Source organism: Dasypus novemcinctus, chromosome 1 (assembly GCF_030445035.2).
Source record: "Dasypus novemcinctus isolate mDasNov1 chromosome 1, mDasNov1.1.hap2, whole genome shotgun sequence".
Classification (NCBI taxonomy): domain Eukaryota; kingdom Metazoa; phylum Chordata; class Mammalia; order Cingulata; family Dasypodidae; genus Dasypus; species Dasypus novemcinctus.
The window spans coordinates 12499259-12517512 of NC_080673.1; the positions used below are offsets into that span (position 1 = coordinate 12499259).

Consider the following 18254-nt stretch of genomic DNA (forward strand, 5'->3'; position numbering starts at 1 on the left):
TGTAAAGGAGCCAGGTTGTTCGAGGACTTGGAGTTGGCAGTTGAGTTTTGTTTGAAGTGTGATGGCAAACCACTGGAGCAGATTAAATAGGAGAGTGATTCCGTAACCCAGGGAAGAGGTGAGATGGCTTTCACTAGGAGGTGAGCAGTGGACAGGGAGAAAAATTGCTGTATATTAGAGGTGACATCATTAGGACCTGCTGATAGATTATACTTAGGGAGAAGGGAGATAAAGATATTAAATGTCATTCCCAGATTTTTGATTGAACAACTTATTGGGAGGGCTTAATGAGATGGGAAAGACTTGGAAGAAAATGGATTTGGAGAGGAAATTCATAATTCAGTTTTAGACATGATGAGATCTTGATAAATCTAATGGGAGGTACTCTAGAGTTGGATATACACATTTTAGTTCTTAGATAAAGACTGTCTTTGGAGAAAGGAAATAGATGAGAGTCCTGAAAAAGGAGTGTAAGCCAAATGTAAGGGAAACCATTTCTTAACCATGAGAACTAAAAACTTTAGGGTGAGGGTGAGGTAAAAGAAAAGTTAGCAAAGGTTACTGTTAATAATAAACACCAAGGCAAGAGGACTAGCAGAAGAAATGGTCAAGGGGCACATGGCACGATTTTAATAGAATGGCAGGGTGGTCAGAGATTGGCAGTCAAGTATGAGGAGTAAAGAGCCCACGTTCAATTTGTTGGAACTAGTTCCCATGGAGTAAACTCGTAAACTAAAAATGGCTGGAGTGTTGACAAGTGACTGGCAAGAGAAATAGAAGAGTTTTGAAAAGGAGAGCAGGAAAATGGTATTAGGTCAATAGGCGTATGAACTTAAAGGAAAGTTTTTCTTCTACAGGTTGGTATTTTTCTGTCTGCTTGCTTAAAGTATTTTTTTTTTTTTTTTAAATTTAGGAGAGCAGTAAACTTGTATGGTAATAGGAACATTACATTTGAGAAAGGAAGAAAAGGGAAGAAGCCTAGGAGATAGGGCAGTAATTAAAAGCATAAATTTCTGCACAAGCCCCTGTAAAGAGACTGGTGTTTAAGAAGACGGGGAGAAGCATTTGTTATTTTCCCGAAAGGTGGAAGAAAAAATTGGCTATAGATAAGTTAAGTTGCTTTTAACATCTAATTTCTTTACGAAATATGTGGTGAGTTTGTCCACTGCGGCAAGCTCTGGAATGAGCTTCTTCAAGGAGTTTTCCCTGAATTGAATACCACAGCTGCAAATAGTCACTGCCTCAAAACTCCCAAAGAACTTTTCTGTTCTTCCTTTGGTATACCTGCTACTATCCTATGTAGCGTGTACGTCTTATCTCCCTCTTGAAAGAAGTATTAATTTCTGATTTATTCCTGTGCCCCTCAAAGTACCTAGAAGAGGTTCTTGCATCTAATTGCATCTAATAAATATTTATTGTATTATCATATAGATTTGATTTGGTTTGTTTTTCCACTGGTGATTTTGAGATGAGCCCAGATATACCTTAACATTTTTGTTCTATCTCTGTGAAGCAGCTCTATCTCTCTTTCTCTCTCTCTCTAAAGTTAACTGGATATTTTCAGAATAGATCTTTTGATCCTGACTTTATTATAAGCATGAGAGCTTATAAATTTATATCAAGTCCTATTTTTGCTTAATTTGTGTGATGAGTAACAACAGAGATAAAAATGTTTTTTTCAGAATATTTATGAAATAAATGAAATTCATTTCTTTTTTTTGAGGGGGGGTGGATAAATAAAGAACACTAATCCATTATCCATTTATCAAAAAACGAAAATACATTTCAGTAGCTACACTGACCATACCAAAATGTACCCATATTGATAAATATAAAATATTGAATTTTACCACCATTGAATTATAAGAAAATTGGGCTGGCTAATTCTTCAACTATATTTTTCAGGCCAGGAAGCTAACTGAAGTCAGAAATTGAAGATAATTAAATGTTTGGATTGTATTTGTATCTGTTAAATTGATAGTTTCCTCTTGTGACACTTTTAGCATGAATTCTGCTAATTTGTAAGGGAGTATTGTAGAACGTAAATGTTTAGCTCTGACTTTTGTGGGTCAGATTTTAAAATTAAATTAAAATTTGACTCCGTGTTACACTTTTGGTAAGTGGAAATCTTAGCTTTAGGTTATGGAGTATGGTTGAAAATTTCAGTATTGTGATATGAATGATATCTTCTCTTATTAAATAAGGACTTTTATTTATCCACATACTTCTCAGAACAACTAGATAAGAAGAATTTATGTAAAAAGAAATAATTTGAGTCCTTCTCAGAACAAGTAGATAAGAAGTATTTTTATAAAAAGAAGTAAATTGAGTCCTCAACACAATGCTCATTTGATTTCATTGTGATCTGTTAGAACTAAGAAAATTTGTCCAGGGTAGTTATAGAAAATACTTGTTATCTCAAGCCATCCAAATGTTTTTAAAAATTCTATGAGTGTGAAATTTTGTTTTCTTTAAATATGGAATAATTCTTATTAATGCACACCTACCACGATATCATTTGTAATGATATACCCTGCTGAAAATTGTATAAAAGGTGAATTGCATAGAGGAAATCATTGTTAATTTAAGTTTCTGAATAGTAGGTAATTGAGAAACATATTGTCATATGATCATTCCATAAAACAACCTTTAAACTTGGCAATGGGTTGAACAGAGTTGTTCCTAAAATATGTAATTAGAGGTTTAGGAGTAACTTGCCTGATAAGGGAGTATTTGTGGTTTCCCTAAAGTAAGTGGTTTTCCCAAAGCTGACTAAGAGATACTTTTCACACCCTTAATGATGAATTAGACATAGTGGTAATCTCTAGTCATTGTTCCAGCTTGCTTATATACTGAGTGTATATCCTCAGTTTACTCTAAGCACCCATTTCCACGTCTGTCACTCATACTCAAACACATACACAGCCTTCTAGAACTAGAGCGCAATGATGGGCCAGAATCAGTACCAAAGAATTAAGCAAGTATAAATGCTTTCACTAAACTAAAATAAATACTTAATATAGGCTATAAATATAGACAGAAATTTAACGACTCCAGTAAAAATGCAAACTGAAAGTTTTGTGTTTTCAGACACAGTGCTTCTGGTTAAATAATTCAACTTTGTTTTACTCAACATTGTTTCATAGCAACATATTCTCCTCCCTGCCACTTTAGTAACTAGTGTGGAATTCTTTAGGCACAGAAGCACATAGCAATAATAAATTCATCTGAAATTAATTGCGATGTATAAAGCAGGTGTGCCCTAAAACTTGCAAATTCTTTGGAAAGATCAAACTAAAAGAGCTGATAATTAATATTCTTACCTTGCAAAATAATATATGTAACATCAAGTATTCAAACCCCCTTAAAATAAAGGCTTTGTTTACAAATAGCATGCCTAGAATAGTCCTTGGCACATCGCAGTCATTCAATAAATATTTTCTGAAAGACATAAAGTCATATGCTATTTATTTAAAATATTTGATTAGATTCAGATTGATATCTAGTGTCCCAGCCTTCTTTCCTCTGTGCTTTACAAATATTATCTGATTAACACACAGATCAGCTTTGCAAGGTAAATTTTATTACATTTTGTAAATAGGGAATCAAAGGATTGGGGTATTATTATTATCATTCCCTACACTAATAAATACTTACTATAGCAAGTGCAGGGCTGTTTGCATACCTTATTTCATGCCAGCTCGTTTAGTCATTGCAGCAACTGTAATATTTCAGGTGAGGAAATGAGACTTGCATGTGACCCACACAAAGGTGGAGAAACTAAGACTCATATTCAGGTATATCTGTGACCAAAACACATGCTTTTAATATATTGTGCCAGACGTGTGGTTCTTCTAAACCTGTGCTCTCTTGAAAAACTCAGAATTCAGCCAGAAATTTTGTTAGAAATGTATCCCTGCAAGTATATGTATGTGGTTTTAAATAATGTAATCATTTGTTTGAGGAAATTGAGATTTCACAAAGAGCATAGGTTTAAGGGAATGATACTTAACATTATAATATGCTTTGAGAATTAAACCTATTCTATAGTTTAATGAATATCCCTTAAAATAATAATTGCACACATGTTCATTGCTATTATCACTATGAACTATAGGTATAATTGAATGCCTGATATATAAAAGCCACAAGGCTATGTAATTTCCATACATTATTTAAGGCCATAAAGTTTATTTCAAATAAAAGCCATCATTGAAACTAGTCATAGGAGAAAGAGAAGATATTGTAAACAATTTTTATGTGTTAGTGATAGATATTATTAAACTTTGGGGTCGCAGGGAATAAATCAAATAACATGCTTACTACCAAAATTTAATTATAAAACTATTGTTGTATGATACTGGCATGAGGGCAGACATAAAATCCAGTGGAAAGATTCCAAAAGTCCAGAAACAGACCCAACACATACGGCCATGTGATTTGCAGCCAATGTGTCAGGGTAGTGCACTGGGGAAAGAATGGGCTTTTCAATAAATGGTGCTGATTAAATTAGATTTGAGAAAAATAGAATCTTGCCCCTTACCTTACATCATACTCAAAAATTAATTCTAAGTATAGGTCCAGATGTGAAAAGTAAAATAATAAATCTTCTAGAAGATAACAGGATGCATATGTCTTCATGACCTTGGAGTAAGTCAAGATTTTTAAAAGGATATTAAAAAAAAAAACATTAACCATAAAGAAAATAATCTTACTTCATTAATATGAAGAACTTCTGTTCCTCCAAAAATGCCACTGAGAGGTAAAAATACAAGCTATAGAAGAAGATACTTGCAATATATTTATTCAACAAAGGACTTATTTAAGAACATGTTAACAACTCCTACAAATTAAAAAAGAAAAAAGCCAACCAAAATGAATAGACATTCTTAATAGGGAAGGTAACCCCATGCCCCCAAATCATGAAAAAGTGTTCAAACTCATCAGTCATCAAGAGCGTACACATTAAAACCCCAATGAGATATTATCACACACACATCAGAATGACTGCAATGTAAAAACTGACAGCACTAGTGGTCAAAGATGTGGAGCAAGGGAGCTCTTATATTTGACCCTTAGAAGTGTAATTTGGTATAATCACTTTGGAAAATTGTTTGGTCATTTCTATAAACTTGATTATAAGCATACTTCATGAGTCATCAATTCTACTTTCCAACAAAGACGCATGAGAGTGTTAATCAAAAAACATAACTTGTAGTAGTTTACCCAATGGAAACCTGTTTCATGCAAGGATGAATCTCACAAACATAATGTTGAGAAAAAGAATCCAAATACAAAAGATTATGTCTACTTATTACAGGGGTCCTTTTATATAAAATACAAAAGAAAATTTAAAAACTGATACTGTTGGTAGAAATCAGAATAATGCTCGGTTACATTTGGTGGAGAGTTATGAATAGAAGGGAGAGCAAAGAAGGCTTCTGTGATGTGATGCATGTTTTGTATCTCGATCTGGATATGACTACAAGGATTTGTTCAATTTGTACATATTTCTCAAAATGTATAATTATGATTTATTCAATTTTCTGTATAAATTTTATACATTAATTAAAAGTATATTTTGAAATAGCATTATTATTATTAATATTACTTCCAGTATTAAATTGCATTAACATAAATTGGTCTTTATAAAGAAAATAACTTTTAATAAGAAATAATTCTAATAACCCACTTCGTTTTTTAATTTCAAAAATTTCCCAAGTAAATGTTTTTTAAACAATAATTAAAACTTGTCTTTGAAGCTAGTTGAATTCATCAGCAAGAAAAAATATATAAGCAACCGAAGGAAAATAATAATGAAATATTTTGTATTTATTTACACAGGAAGACTGGGTTTAAATTGCTACATTCTCTTTTCATTATGAAAAAAGGAACACTTTTTCTTATTTTTATTTTCTCTTTTTATTGGTAGAATGCTTTCGGGAAATTCCTATGTAAAAAGAAAAATACTGTCATAAACTGTCAATAAATAAATCTTCCTAAGACTATTTCAATGACTGAGTCCAGCTGCTAGTGATATTTTAGATTCATTCACTCATTCATTCTGATGTCTCTAGGGATTTTACAAATTTTCAACTTTCTGGCATGTCCTTAAGAAGGTAGTGAATGACCTATACAGTAAATTATTCTCTCTGACAAAATTGGTCAGCCTTGGGGTTTCTCAATAGCAGCACTAATGACAGGTTGGACCAGACAATTCTTTATATCTAGGCACCTATTCTGTACATTGTAGCATTCCTGGTCTCTTCTCACTAGAGCCCGTAGAATACCTCCACCAAGTTGTGACAGCCGAAAATATCTTCAGACATTGCTAAATGTCCCTGGAGGGGCCAAAGTGACCCTAGATGAAAACCACTGCCCTACTGCTAAATCTATGTGATCAGTTTTAGTTCCATGGCTTTTTCTTATTATATGGTAAATAATTGTATTCTTTATGGTTGACTTCAACTAGTTGATGTTATTTTTGCAAGTATGTCTGGAAAAAGACAGGTATTAATATTTCTGAGATCATTTTGTCCTTGTACAAGGAAATAAAGTGGAGTCGATGAGGATTCCATTCCAGAGAGAGATCTGAGCAAGGACTTTTCAGTGTTCAGTGGAAGAAATCAGTGTACATTGAGTATCTTTATTTTCCATTATGGTGATTATGGAGAAATAATTAAGTAATTGTCTACTTCATCATTAATTTAGAAAGCTAAGTAAAAATACATGATTTAAAGTGAATATTTAAAGTGATTTATGAGAGCCAACTTACCTCTAGATTTTTCTCAAGAAAATATTCAATTTTTCATTTGTCACATATAGGACAAACCAGCAAGTGACTTTTTTTTAAAATAAATAAATTGAACTATCAATAACATATTTTTTAAGAGTTAATTCTAAATTACCACATTATTTTCAACATTTACAAGGAAATTCACAGGGCAAAGTAAAAATTAAAACTTCCAATATTAAACTAAAATTTAAATATCTGCTTCCAGGGTTACCTATCTGTGACACATCAGGTTGGTGTAGACTTGGATGATGGGTGACCTGAGGGTGAAAGAATCCTGACTCTGACACCTTCACTGAAACATTAGGTAAAATGATTTGCTAAGGTTATATAAATCACTTACAAATTTCTGTACCTCAGAAAGATACAGGCATTACTGGACCACTTTCTTTACTTACGCTTCCCTACCAAAGACTGATTTCCCATTATACTATTTTTTCCTTTATTTTTAAAGAAGCTTTAGAGTACTTAAATTTTACATCAAAAGTATAGGAAATTCCATGATTTTTTTAAAATTTAAAAACACAATTGTTCAGTATCATGATCAGACATTTAGCAATCAATAGCTTCGATGCAAAAAAAAAAAAATCGCACGAAATCCTTTGTTAGAATGCTTTATGCTTTCCACAGAACAGAAACTAAAATAACCTGTAACACAGCCTTTGAATTTTTTTCCATATACATGAATATTGTCTAAGACATGTCTAAAGACTGATTTTTAAATTGAACTTTATAATTGTGCATTGGATAGTGTCTCAAATCCAAAGCCTTCTCCATTACGACACCTGTATTAGTCAGCCAAAAGGGTGCTGGTACACAATACCAGAAATCGGTTGGTTTTTATAAAGGGTATTTATTTGGAGTAGGAACTTACAGATACCAGGCTGTAAAGCATAACTTACTTCCCTCACCAAAGTCTATTTTCACGAGAGCAAGATGGCTGCCAACGTCTGCAAGGGTTCAGGCTTCCTGGGTTCCTCCTTTCCAAGGGCTTGTTTCTCTTTCCTCTGTGAGCTTTAATTACAGTCAAATATAGATTTGTAGGGCATTTTCTGTTTTAAGCTATATCAAATCCCTTTGGAAAATAAAAGGAATATGTATTTAAGCAAATGACCTAAACATTCTAGGAAACATTAGTGAACACAGAGACTTGAAGAGGTGTTGAGAAAGAACTTGAGTTTCATTTGCATAGCATTTCCACTTGAACGATTTAGGTGTGTTCCTGGCACAGAAACATTCTAGGTTACTGGGATAGCCTCAAATTCTTCAAAAGTAGAATATGTGTGTGAATTTTTGATGGTTGACTGGTAGAATCTATCCTCAGGATTTTGGCCTTATTGTGATTCACAGAAGAGACTCATCAGTTATCTTGTAATTCCCAATTCCTAGATTGCTGCTCACTTAGAGCAAAAAAGCAGCAGAGAGAGCTCCTATGGAAATATTCCACCAGAATGGGTAGAGTACTCAGAATTACAGCTCAAAGTGGTCTGAAATTTTCAATTTCTCTTAAAATAATCTTTGTACTGTGCATTTGTTCCCTAAGGATGTTATAATGACTAGTAATCCCACTCCAGACTACAAGAGTTGTATATCAAATGCATATTCAAATCATCTCAAAATTTCTCTGAAGCTAATATTATTTCTATTTTGCAAAGTAAGATGGGAATGAAAGAGATTAAGTGATTATCTAATGTCACCCAATTAATAAGGTCTGTGCTCAGGAGAGAATCTGTTTCTTTTGACACTGAAGCTTGTGTTTATTCTACACAAACATAATAATTACATTCTATTGGGAATAAGTGAATTAATTGCACAGTCTTTAAGCCATTTATATACCATTTTGTCTGTGATAGTCCATGCTTTTCCCAATGATTGTTATAAATTAAATAATTTATAAAAAGCATGCTCTATGCAGAAATAAGAACAATTAAGTAAACAAATATCTGAAATGACAGCTAATAATATTGATGCCAATATACTTTAAAATGATTATTTTAAATTTTTATAATTATTTTTAAATGTTGAATGTGTTCATTATTCAAATTTAAAATATGGATATCTATAAAGAAGAGCATGATAATTACCTATAATCCTACTCTATTAGGGTTCTCTAGATATCTGTCAATAGTATACGAGTCTATAAGAGTCTCTCATGGGATGCATAAGTCCAGGTTCCACAGGCAGGCTGCAACCAGGAGCTCCAATGAAAGTCCAGTGAAGGTTCTTGACAAGTTCTGGGAGATGCTGGCTGTCCAAAGACGAGCTGGGAAATTCTCACTCAATGCTGGAATCACTTCCCCTTTTAAGGCATTCAACTGATTGGATAAAGTGTCACTCTTGCTGATGGCAATCTCCCTGAATGATATGACAGTAATCAGCTATCTATGATCTACCACTGCAGTAAAGTCAATGGTGACTCAAGTCCATAAATGCCCTTGTATTGCAGTTGGTCCAGTGCTTGCTTGACCAAGCAACTGGGCACAATTACCTGGCCGAGTTGACACAAGAACCTAACCTAACCTACTACTTAGGGAAGATAGCTATTATTATTTGCTTTATATGTTTTACTCTTTAAGACTATAGATACACAGGTATGTTACATATATATTTACACATAAATTTTTTGTGAAAAGATTGTATGTAAACCCTGTGTTCGTATATATACAAACATACTGTGTATAAATTGTTTACCTTTTTCATAGACTTTATTATGAACCTCTTTGTAGGTCAAAATCATACATCTGTATCATCATTTTAGAGTGACATTACATTATTTTCTGTACTCATTTCTGTTTGTACCATGTTATTTAATCAGTTCTTTATTATTGCTTGCACAGGTTGATTTTAATAGTCACTATTCTAGAGAGCCCCACAACGAATTTGTAATCCTATCTTTGCAGAATTTTATGTTGGATAGGAAATTTAACTCCAAAGGGAATTTCGTGTTTCAAAATGGAGCACACTTTCAAGGTTTTTAACCTGTAGTACAAAAATTTCCTTGAACTGTTGTATAAATTTATACAACCACCAGGACTGAAAGGAATTATAGTTTCCTTTACTTCTGCCATTATCAAATATATGCTAATTATATTTATTCTTTGTGAATGTTCAAGTTTTTTGCCCATATTTCTATTGAAGTACCTGTTTATTTTTTCTCATTAACATGTTCACATAATATTTTAAGAACATTAGTTCCTAGCTTACCTGCCATGTATATTGATATTAGTTTTCCTACTTTATTGTTTGTTTTTTATATTGTTTACAGTGTTTTCTGCCATATAGATGGATCCCTAGAAAGTCTTTTTTCTTCAGCCATAGAGTATAAATATAACTTTTATATTCTACCAGTTTTTCATGTTTTTATATGGTGCTTTCTCTATTGTGAATTTTATGCTTATGTTTTTCTTCTTTTGATCTATTAAGGAACTTAGTGCTTTCCTTAAAAATAAAAGATTGTTATAGTTAAAGGATTTTATTCATTTCTAAATTTTAAAGTTGAGAAGTAATGTGTTTGCCTTAAAAATTCAAATAATACTTACTTGAAAGGTCCTTTTCACCACCATCCTTTTTCTTAATAGTTTAATGTGTATCTTCGATTATGTCATATCACAATGCAGTATTGCATCTACTCTTGGTAGGGTGAACACTGCTTGTTCTGAAACTGGGAGCATTGGTGTTTTCAGCTTAGATCACAACTTGACTTAGTCTCAGCTGAACCATTGGGAAAGAGTTGCAGGGAGCCTCCAACCACTCTTAGTCCCACGTTACTTCTTGAATTGTAGGGTTACTCAAACAGAGGCATACAAAAACTATTTGTGACGTTTTACTTTAGGCAGTACTGTCCACAAACATAACTGTGAACTTTTATATAAATCTCTTCTTCCAGAATCCATTTCAGATTCCAGAACATATTTGTTTCTTGAGTTTTGGGCCATATGGGAGATTTTCCTTAGAACAGGTATTTAATAAACATTTAATTGGAAAACCATACAAGGAGATTTTGTCACCTTCTTTTAACACAAGATCTCTCTCCTGTCAACTCCAACCTCCATTTAGTCAACAAAATTTTAATTTATATACGATTTATCAGATTATATGATTTATCAGAATTATTCCATATACTCCAGAAGGAATGAATTGATATCTGTAGTTTTGTAGCTCAGATCCAAAGGGATTATGATGTACTCAAATAACATAGCAAATGGTGGGGAAGGGGAAAACCCAATCATACTCAATTTCATTAACTTATAGGAAGAAATATGTTTCATAATCTACTGCCTTTTTAAAAAGGACCTGTAATAGTATAAGAAAACCACATTCGAGTGTATTTCTCAAAATGTAGTACAAAAATCACCTGCATCACAATAATTTGGATTATTAAAAATAATGGCAAGATTTTCAGTTAAATATTTCAATTTTTAAGATAAAAATAATTTTGTACCTCAAAAATCAGTAAAGATATACTATAACCTATTAGAATGCAGATTTTTTTTTTTTTTTAAGTCAGCATTGCTGGGTTGGCTTTATGCTTGTTTGGAAATTTGGATACTCATTTGAAATCTCTGGTGCTTAATTTATTCCTTTTTTTTTTAAAAAAAAAAGAAGCTTTAGATTACGTAAATGTTAAATTAAAAAGAAATAGGGAGTTCCTGTATGTCCCACCACCTCTCCCTCCCACTCTTTCCCATGTTAACAACATCTTTCATTATTGTGGTACATTTATTACAATTGATGAACACAGATTGAAACATTGCTACTAACCATGTATTATAGTTTACATTATAGTTTATACTCTCCCCTGTGCAATTTTATGGGCTATGACAAAATGTTTAATGGCCTGTATCTGCAGGGGAGTGTCATGCAGGACAATTCCAATGTCCCCAATATGTCCCCATGTAGCACCTATTCTTCCCTCTCCCTCCCTTCAGAACCTCTGGTGGCCCCTGCCTTTATGTCAATGATACAAGTTCTTCCATTGCTATAATAATAATAAGTCTACTTTAGTCCATTGTTCATTCTCCAATTTTGAAGACTCTGGGATGGTGATGCCCATTCTGTTTCTAATAGAGAGGGAGCTTAGATCCCATGGGGCAGATGGATGGAGCTATCTTATTTGCAGTTGCAGAGACTCTCTTCCTTGGGATGGGCTTTGTCCATCATCACCTCCTTGTTAGTTGTCCTCGGTGAGTCCGGTGAACTAGAGTAGATGCTGTAACTCTGCTGAGATTCAGGGCTCAACCGGTGCATTAACAGACCAAATATTGAAGTCTCTGGGACATATATTTAACAAGTACAGTGCTAATTATAAGTTCAAATAAAAGGGGCAAAGAGCCATGTGTAGGGAAACTATTAATGAGTCTAAGTCTGTTATATTGGGGAACATAAACTCCACAGTGAGGCCCCCTGACAGGGTGTGAATTTCTGAGCTTGTCTGCCCTGCTCATACTGTTGGGAGGTCTCCAGAGTCGTCGGGACTCCTCCCGTTTCAGGTGCTTTTTACTGTGGCAGTCCATGAGATCCTGCTGAGATGTGCATAAGCAGAACCTCTGGAAACACCTCCAGACTTACTTGAAAACTCTTAGCCATAAAAACTCATTTGTATTTAATAGTTCTGCCTTTTGGCCAAGGTCTTTTTCTAGATGCGTGGAATGCAGATTCTTGATTCTCATCTTAGTATCTGTGGTAGGTGAGGGACAGTTACCTTCATTTTCACAGATCTCCAATGAGTCTTATTCATGCTAAACTTTGACAATGTGGCCAGAGTATTTACGTATTTATTTTGACTTAAAAGTTAGGAATATCACAAAAAATATGGTTTATTTTGCTATTCAGATAGGTAAGGCTAAAAAATGTTCTATTTTTTCCATGTATTTATATTATAACTTTAAAAAAATGGCCTTTTTTTCCTTAGGTATGGTAACTACTTGTATAAACTTGGAAAATTGGGTTAATTTATATGTATAGCTAACCATTTATAAAAAGATGTAGTGTTTTCTAAATCTTTTAATATCTTTTTCATAGCAGCATAAATCTTACTGATCAAAAAGGGTTTTTTTTTTTTTGGTAATACTGGGGGGTTCTGCCAAAATATAAAACTTAACTCTGATACTGTTGAAATACCATTCTTCTTGTGATGATTTTTTCTAAAATAGCATACGTGAAACTACAGCTCCTACTTTTATTTCAAGCATCCAACTTAATTATGTTTTATTGATGCTGACACTAAAAAGAAAGCCTTAGAATGGATGTTGGTTTCATTTTATTTATATTGGATGATACTATATGCTTGATTCAATTTTCAAGCTTGTAAATTTGCCAGTTATGTAATACGACAATGAAAATACAGATAAGCTACTTTTAAAAATATCTTAAAATATATTTCAAATTGGTTTCTCTTCAAAACTAAGTATATATTTTAATTCCAGTATTGGTTATGTAAATCTAAATATGACTATAATGATACAAAGAAAAGTTCAGTAATTCAGGAGTAATTAACACTATATTTGTCGGGGAATATTGCATACATGGTAGGAAACATGAAGGGTTTTTAGTGCATCTGTTTCCAAATTCCTTAATCTGATAAATAGTTGATCTTGCGTGTCTCTTTAACAGGCTCATGCAGACAAGGATTTGGAGGAGCAGTTGCGGTCTGTGTCCAGTGTGGATGAGCTCATGACAATTCTCTATCCAGAATACTGGAGAATGTTCAAGTGTCAATTAAGGGACGGAAACAGGCAACATAATAAAGAACAGCCCGATCTCAACACACAGAGAGAACAGAATCAAAAATTTGCTGCAGCACATTATAACGCAGAGATCTTAAAAAGTAAGTACAGGGGGAAAAAAAATGTGTAATAAACCTTATATATCAAACCAGTGGAAGTCATTGGCCCAGTGCTTTAATTTCGGCATTTGTACCACTGAATATATACATGTTCCTGTTTTTCACCTAAGCAGAAAGTAAAGCATTACTTTAAAAATAGAACATTTTAAAATTTCACTTTGGGTATTAACATGATTTCTTGAAATATAAAGATAACAGTGTGCATGGATATCAACATAAGTTTATTTTCTTAATTGAGGTGGTATTAGGTGTTTAATCATTTAAATATTCTGTATTTTACAAAATAATTTACAAATATTTTCCTTCCCATTTGGATTTAGAAGTGTTTCGTTTCTGCCAAAACAAATGCAAACCACTTTTTTTTTCAGATGCTCCTTTTGTTTGTTGCTTTGTAAATATCTGATTTGGAAACTGGAACTTTTGTATCTGCTGAGATATCTAGCAGAAGGCCTCACAAACGATTATGATGTTAAATAAAATGGCGTAGTGTACATTGGTGGACTACTTTAAAAAACTGAATACCTTCCATTGTTGCATATTAATCCCTATATAGGTTTTAAGTTTGCAAAGTATTTTGAGAACAAGAACAATCAAAATGGCTTCATGACTGAATAATCAATAATTTACGACCTTTTTTTTTCTCCAAAGATTTTTATTTTAGTGCATATATGATAGAAGTAAACTAGAACATTGTAATGCCATATTTAAGGATTTGAAAGTATTATAGTTTAATCACTAATTCATTGTAAACAGAATTCAAAGAGAAAACATAAGAGGAATAGAAAAATCTGACTCTCCTGAAAAGAGTTAGCCCAGGATTCAAGGCCCAGCTGATGGAAAATATCCTTACAACCAGGATATTACTCTAAGTTGCCAAGAAGGGTGCCTGAAAATGATTTTTGAATAGAGTCCAATTAAAAAATCCAATTCATAGCCATCCTCTCATTTCCACCTCAGTTAAAAATTAAAAAGACTACCATGTTGTTTACTTGTGCCTCCTTTGGGCCACAAAAAAATAGTATAAAAAAGTGTGTCTCTATCTCTGTAGGCTTACCAACATTCGTGTATTAAATGCACTTTCTTAATCAGGAAAACCAAATGTAAGTGCTGTGGGATATTAAAAAATAAAAACTGTAATCCTAATTTAGCTTGTTACGTATAGGAATGAGTTTTTATTGGAAAACATCCTGAGCAGCTCTATTAAATATTCTATCGTATTCCCAGTCACAGAACAATTTAGTATCCTGTCAACTTCAGTGTCCTGTCAATTTCATTCAAGTTGTATGTTTTGTGTCATTCTAAAATCTAAAATCAAGTGTGAGTGACGCCCAACTGCTGTGGGCTTTTTTCCCCCTTGGTGGCTTCTCATGTAACTTATGGACTTCCCTGTGACTCGACAGGTATTGATAATGAGTGGAGAAAGACTCAATGCATGCCACGTGAGGTGTGTATAGATGTGGGGAAGGAGTTTGGAGCAGCAACAAACACCTTCTTTAAACCTCCATGTGTGTCCGTCTACAGATGTGGGGGCTGCTGCAACAGTGAGGGGCTACAGTGCATGAACACCAGCACAAGTTTCCTCAGCAAGACGGTAGGTATTGCACCTTTCCCCCTGAGCCCTCCCCATCAGAATCTTTAACTGTGCAAATAATTTGCTTAAACTCCTGAACCCTTAAAAGTAAAGCAGCTCCGTTCAGAGTTTCTGATATTGTCTTTGGGGAATGAAGTAAAATTATCCATGGTTTGTGTTTGCAGTGATTACACTATCACAAAGAAAGCACTTGCACTCTGTGACCTCTGTTCAGATAGAGGTGTCAAGGACAAGTGATGAAAATCACCCGGATAGGTAGAAATAAATTCTTTGAACTTTTTTTTTTTTTTGAGGTAGTGGGGACCAGAGATTGAACCTGAGACCTCGTATGTGGGAAGTCGGCCCTCAACCTCTGAACCACACTGGCTCCCCTGAGCTGGCCTCATTTCTCGTTTGCTTGCTTGTTTGGTTTTGCTTTTTCTAGGAGGCACTGGGAACCAAACCAGGTCCTCCCATGTGGGAAGCAGGCACTCAACCACTTGAGCCACACCCGCTCCCCTCTTGATCTTTGAAGATCATTATTTTCATTGGGCAACAGAAGACTTTAAGTTGGTTAAATCTTCTAATTATAGAAGTAGAGCACAAATCACACCTTCAAAATATTTATTTACATGCCAGCCACAGTGAAATAGTACTGAAATAAGCCATCACGTTGAACACATGCATTGTGCTCCTGTAGAGAGCAAAGGAAGTGAGGCTGACACCAGATCTCAAGTATTATAAATTATCTATAAAGTCCATCACTTTAGTTGCTAAGCTTCCTAATAAATAACCCAGAAATTTCTCATAAGGTGGTTTGGGTCAGGGGTTTTCACAGCTGCAGAGAGGCACAGGCTCATACTGCCGATCCCCCAGGGAAGGAGGCTGGCATCAGACCACGTGTTTACGTGCTGATGGGAATGTTGTTTGAAATGGGGTATGCCACTGCGCTCTGCACAGAGACGTCTGGAGCACTGCTGTAGACAGGGCCGATGCAAACTTCTCCCTGAAAGACAAACTGTGGTTGCACTGCAGGTTTTTCCATGCGCTTTTGAGAAGGAGAGTAGCATAGGTAATCTGGCGACATTCAGCACTTTCCTTTAACCTTTATTATGAAAAAATGCAATTGTTTGAAAATGTAATGTTATGTTTGACTTGGACTTTGTGCTAATGACAGCAACATAGCGTTTTTAATTAAGCAATCGCTAAACTTAGCTCACAGATATAATAAAAATTTTAGCTAATCTACATGGTTTCCACTGGGGGACAAAACCCATTCAGGTGAAAAGTTTTAAAATTTTCAATATAATGGTCATTTGGTCTCTGAGTTTGAAGACCTTGTCCTATTATAAAAGGCAATTTGCTTTTTTAAAAGTAGTATTTCTTTATGTTAATCCTATACTTAATGAAAGAAAATCTGATACTTCAGAAACTAAGATTTGCAAGAGGAAACAAAGAGAGGTATAAACCAAAAATTTCTATATAACTTGCTTCTGCCTAAACCTTAAAGATTAAAAAAATTTCAGAGTTCATACTTGGGGCCTTGCATCATTCCATCATTGTACATAGTTTGTTAAGCATTGCCATAAATAATTTATTCTCTGATTGTTTTCTAAAAGTACAGCAAAATAACATAATCTTCAGTTATCAAGAAAAGCAGTATGACTCTAAATATATGCATGTATTTAAAAGCTTTATTAGTAGACTATATGGTATCAATATAACATGTCAGTGCCTGACAAAATTCTAATATTTTAATGAACTAACATATTAAAGTGTTAGAGCATGCAAAACTTGATGGTTAATTTTTTTCCCCTTGATTATCAAACCACAATCAAGAATTTGTTACCTAAGAAATGTGGTTTTATACTGTATACTATTTTGAATAAACTAATACTAAACAGATTTTACTATATATTATATATTTATCTTATCACAATCCTGAAGTGTAAGTTTTTTTTAATCCTTAGCAAATATTGAAACCAAATACTATTTCCTAGCCCATTGCTTATCATATAGAAATACCTATGCCACTTAGATATTCTCTAAAAGTAACATACATCTTTAAAAAATACTAATATTAGTATTATAGTTATATTCAAGTCCATCTCTGTAAAAGTAATTTTGGCATTCTATGCCTCTTGGGAAAATGGCATTTTTTTTGAGTTAGAGAAAATAAATATATGTGATTTAGGAATTAAAACATACTTTTTTGAAATACCTCTGAAAGTGCATATTTTTAAATTATCCATTTAAGCAACATGATATGTATCCTAGATTATATTATTTATTATAATGGTGTTTTAATTAAATCAAATATCAATTTGGTTTATCTTGAAAAGGTCAAAAAAAAAAAAAAGGCCAAGGCTCTATCTCTTTTAAAAATGAAATGATATGGATTAGGCTCAAAGGATAGGTTTTGAAGAATTATTTCATCAAATAAGACAAAATATATCTATTCCAAGCTCTTTATCATTTCAAGAATGCTTTATTTGATTTAGCTGTTAGATGAAAATTGGCTTTCAAAGTGCTAGTATAGTAAAGATGCAAAGTTGAATGATTGTCGTGTTGGAGTTTTCTTGGTCTGTTTCGTTTGTTTCTTGAAATTCCCAGTTTTTCTTAGTTACTCTATTTTTTGGTGAAAATGAATTGCCAGTTGACAGTATTGTCTTTACAAATTCTATTCTGTCAGTTTAAGTTAGCGCAGGGAAAAAGTTTAAAAATGAGTCTACTTTTAAAAATATGCCAAACATGGTCGGGATCTTTAAAAAGTCAACTATTTCAAAGTATATATCCTTTCAGTACTGATGCCCAAATTGTACAGTAGCTCTGCAAACAAGCAAGATCACCCCAACCCTAGCCCCAGCCCTGCAAAACAACCATAGTGTCACGATTAAAAATACCCTCAGTTTCTTTTAGCTTTACCTCTCCCGTTGCATGACTTCACCTCCAGTCAGAAACACAGGGGTCCTATTTGATGCCTTCTTTCTCTCACCACCAATCTGTCATCATATAAAATGTCGATTTCATCCCCCAAGTGTGTCGAA

At 33.6% G+C, this 18254-nt stretch overlaps 1 protein-coding gene across 1 annotated transcript in view; it reads left to right on the forward strand.

Annotated features, from left to right (window-relative positions):
- VEGFC (vascular endothelial growth factor C) overlaps positions 1-18254 on the forward strand; it is a 119662-nt gene that overhangs the window by 63493 nt on the left and 37915 nt on the right. Inside the window, exons 2-3 of the mRNA XM_004464961.5 lie at positions 13406-13619; positions 15038-15228. Coding sequence (XP_004465018.1) covers positions 13406-13619; positions 15038-15228 — 405 coding nt within the window. The remainder of the gene's footprint in view (positions 1-13405; positions 13620-15037; positions 15229-18254) is intronic.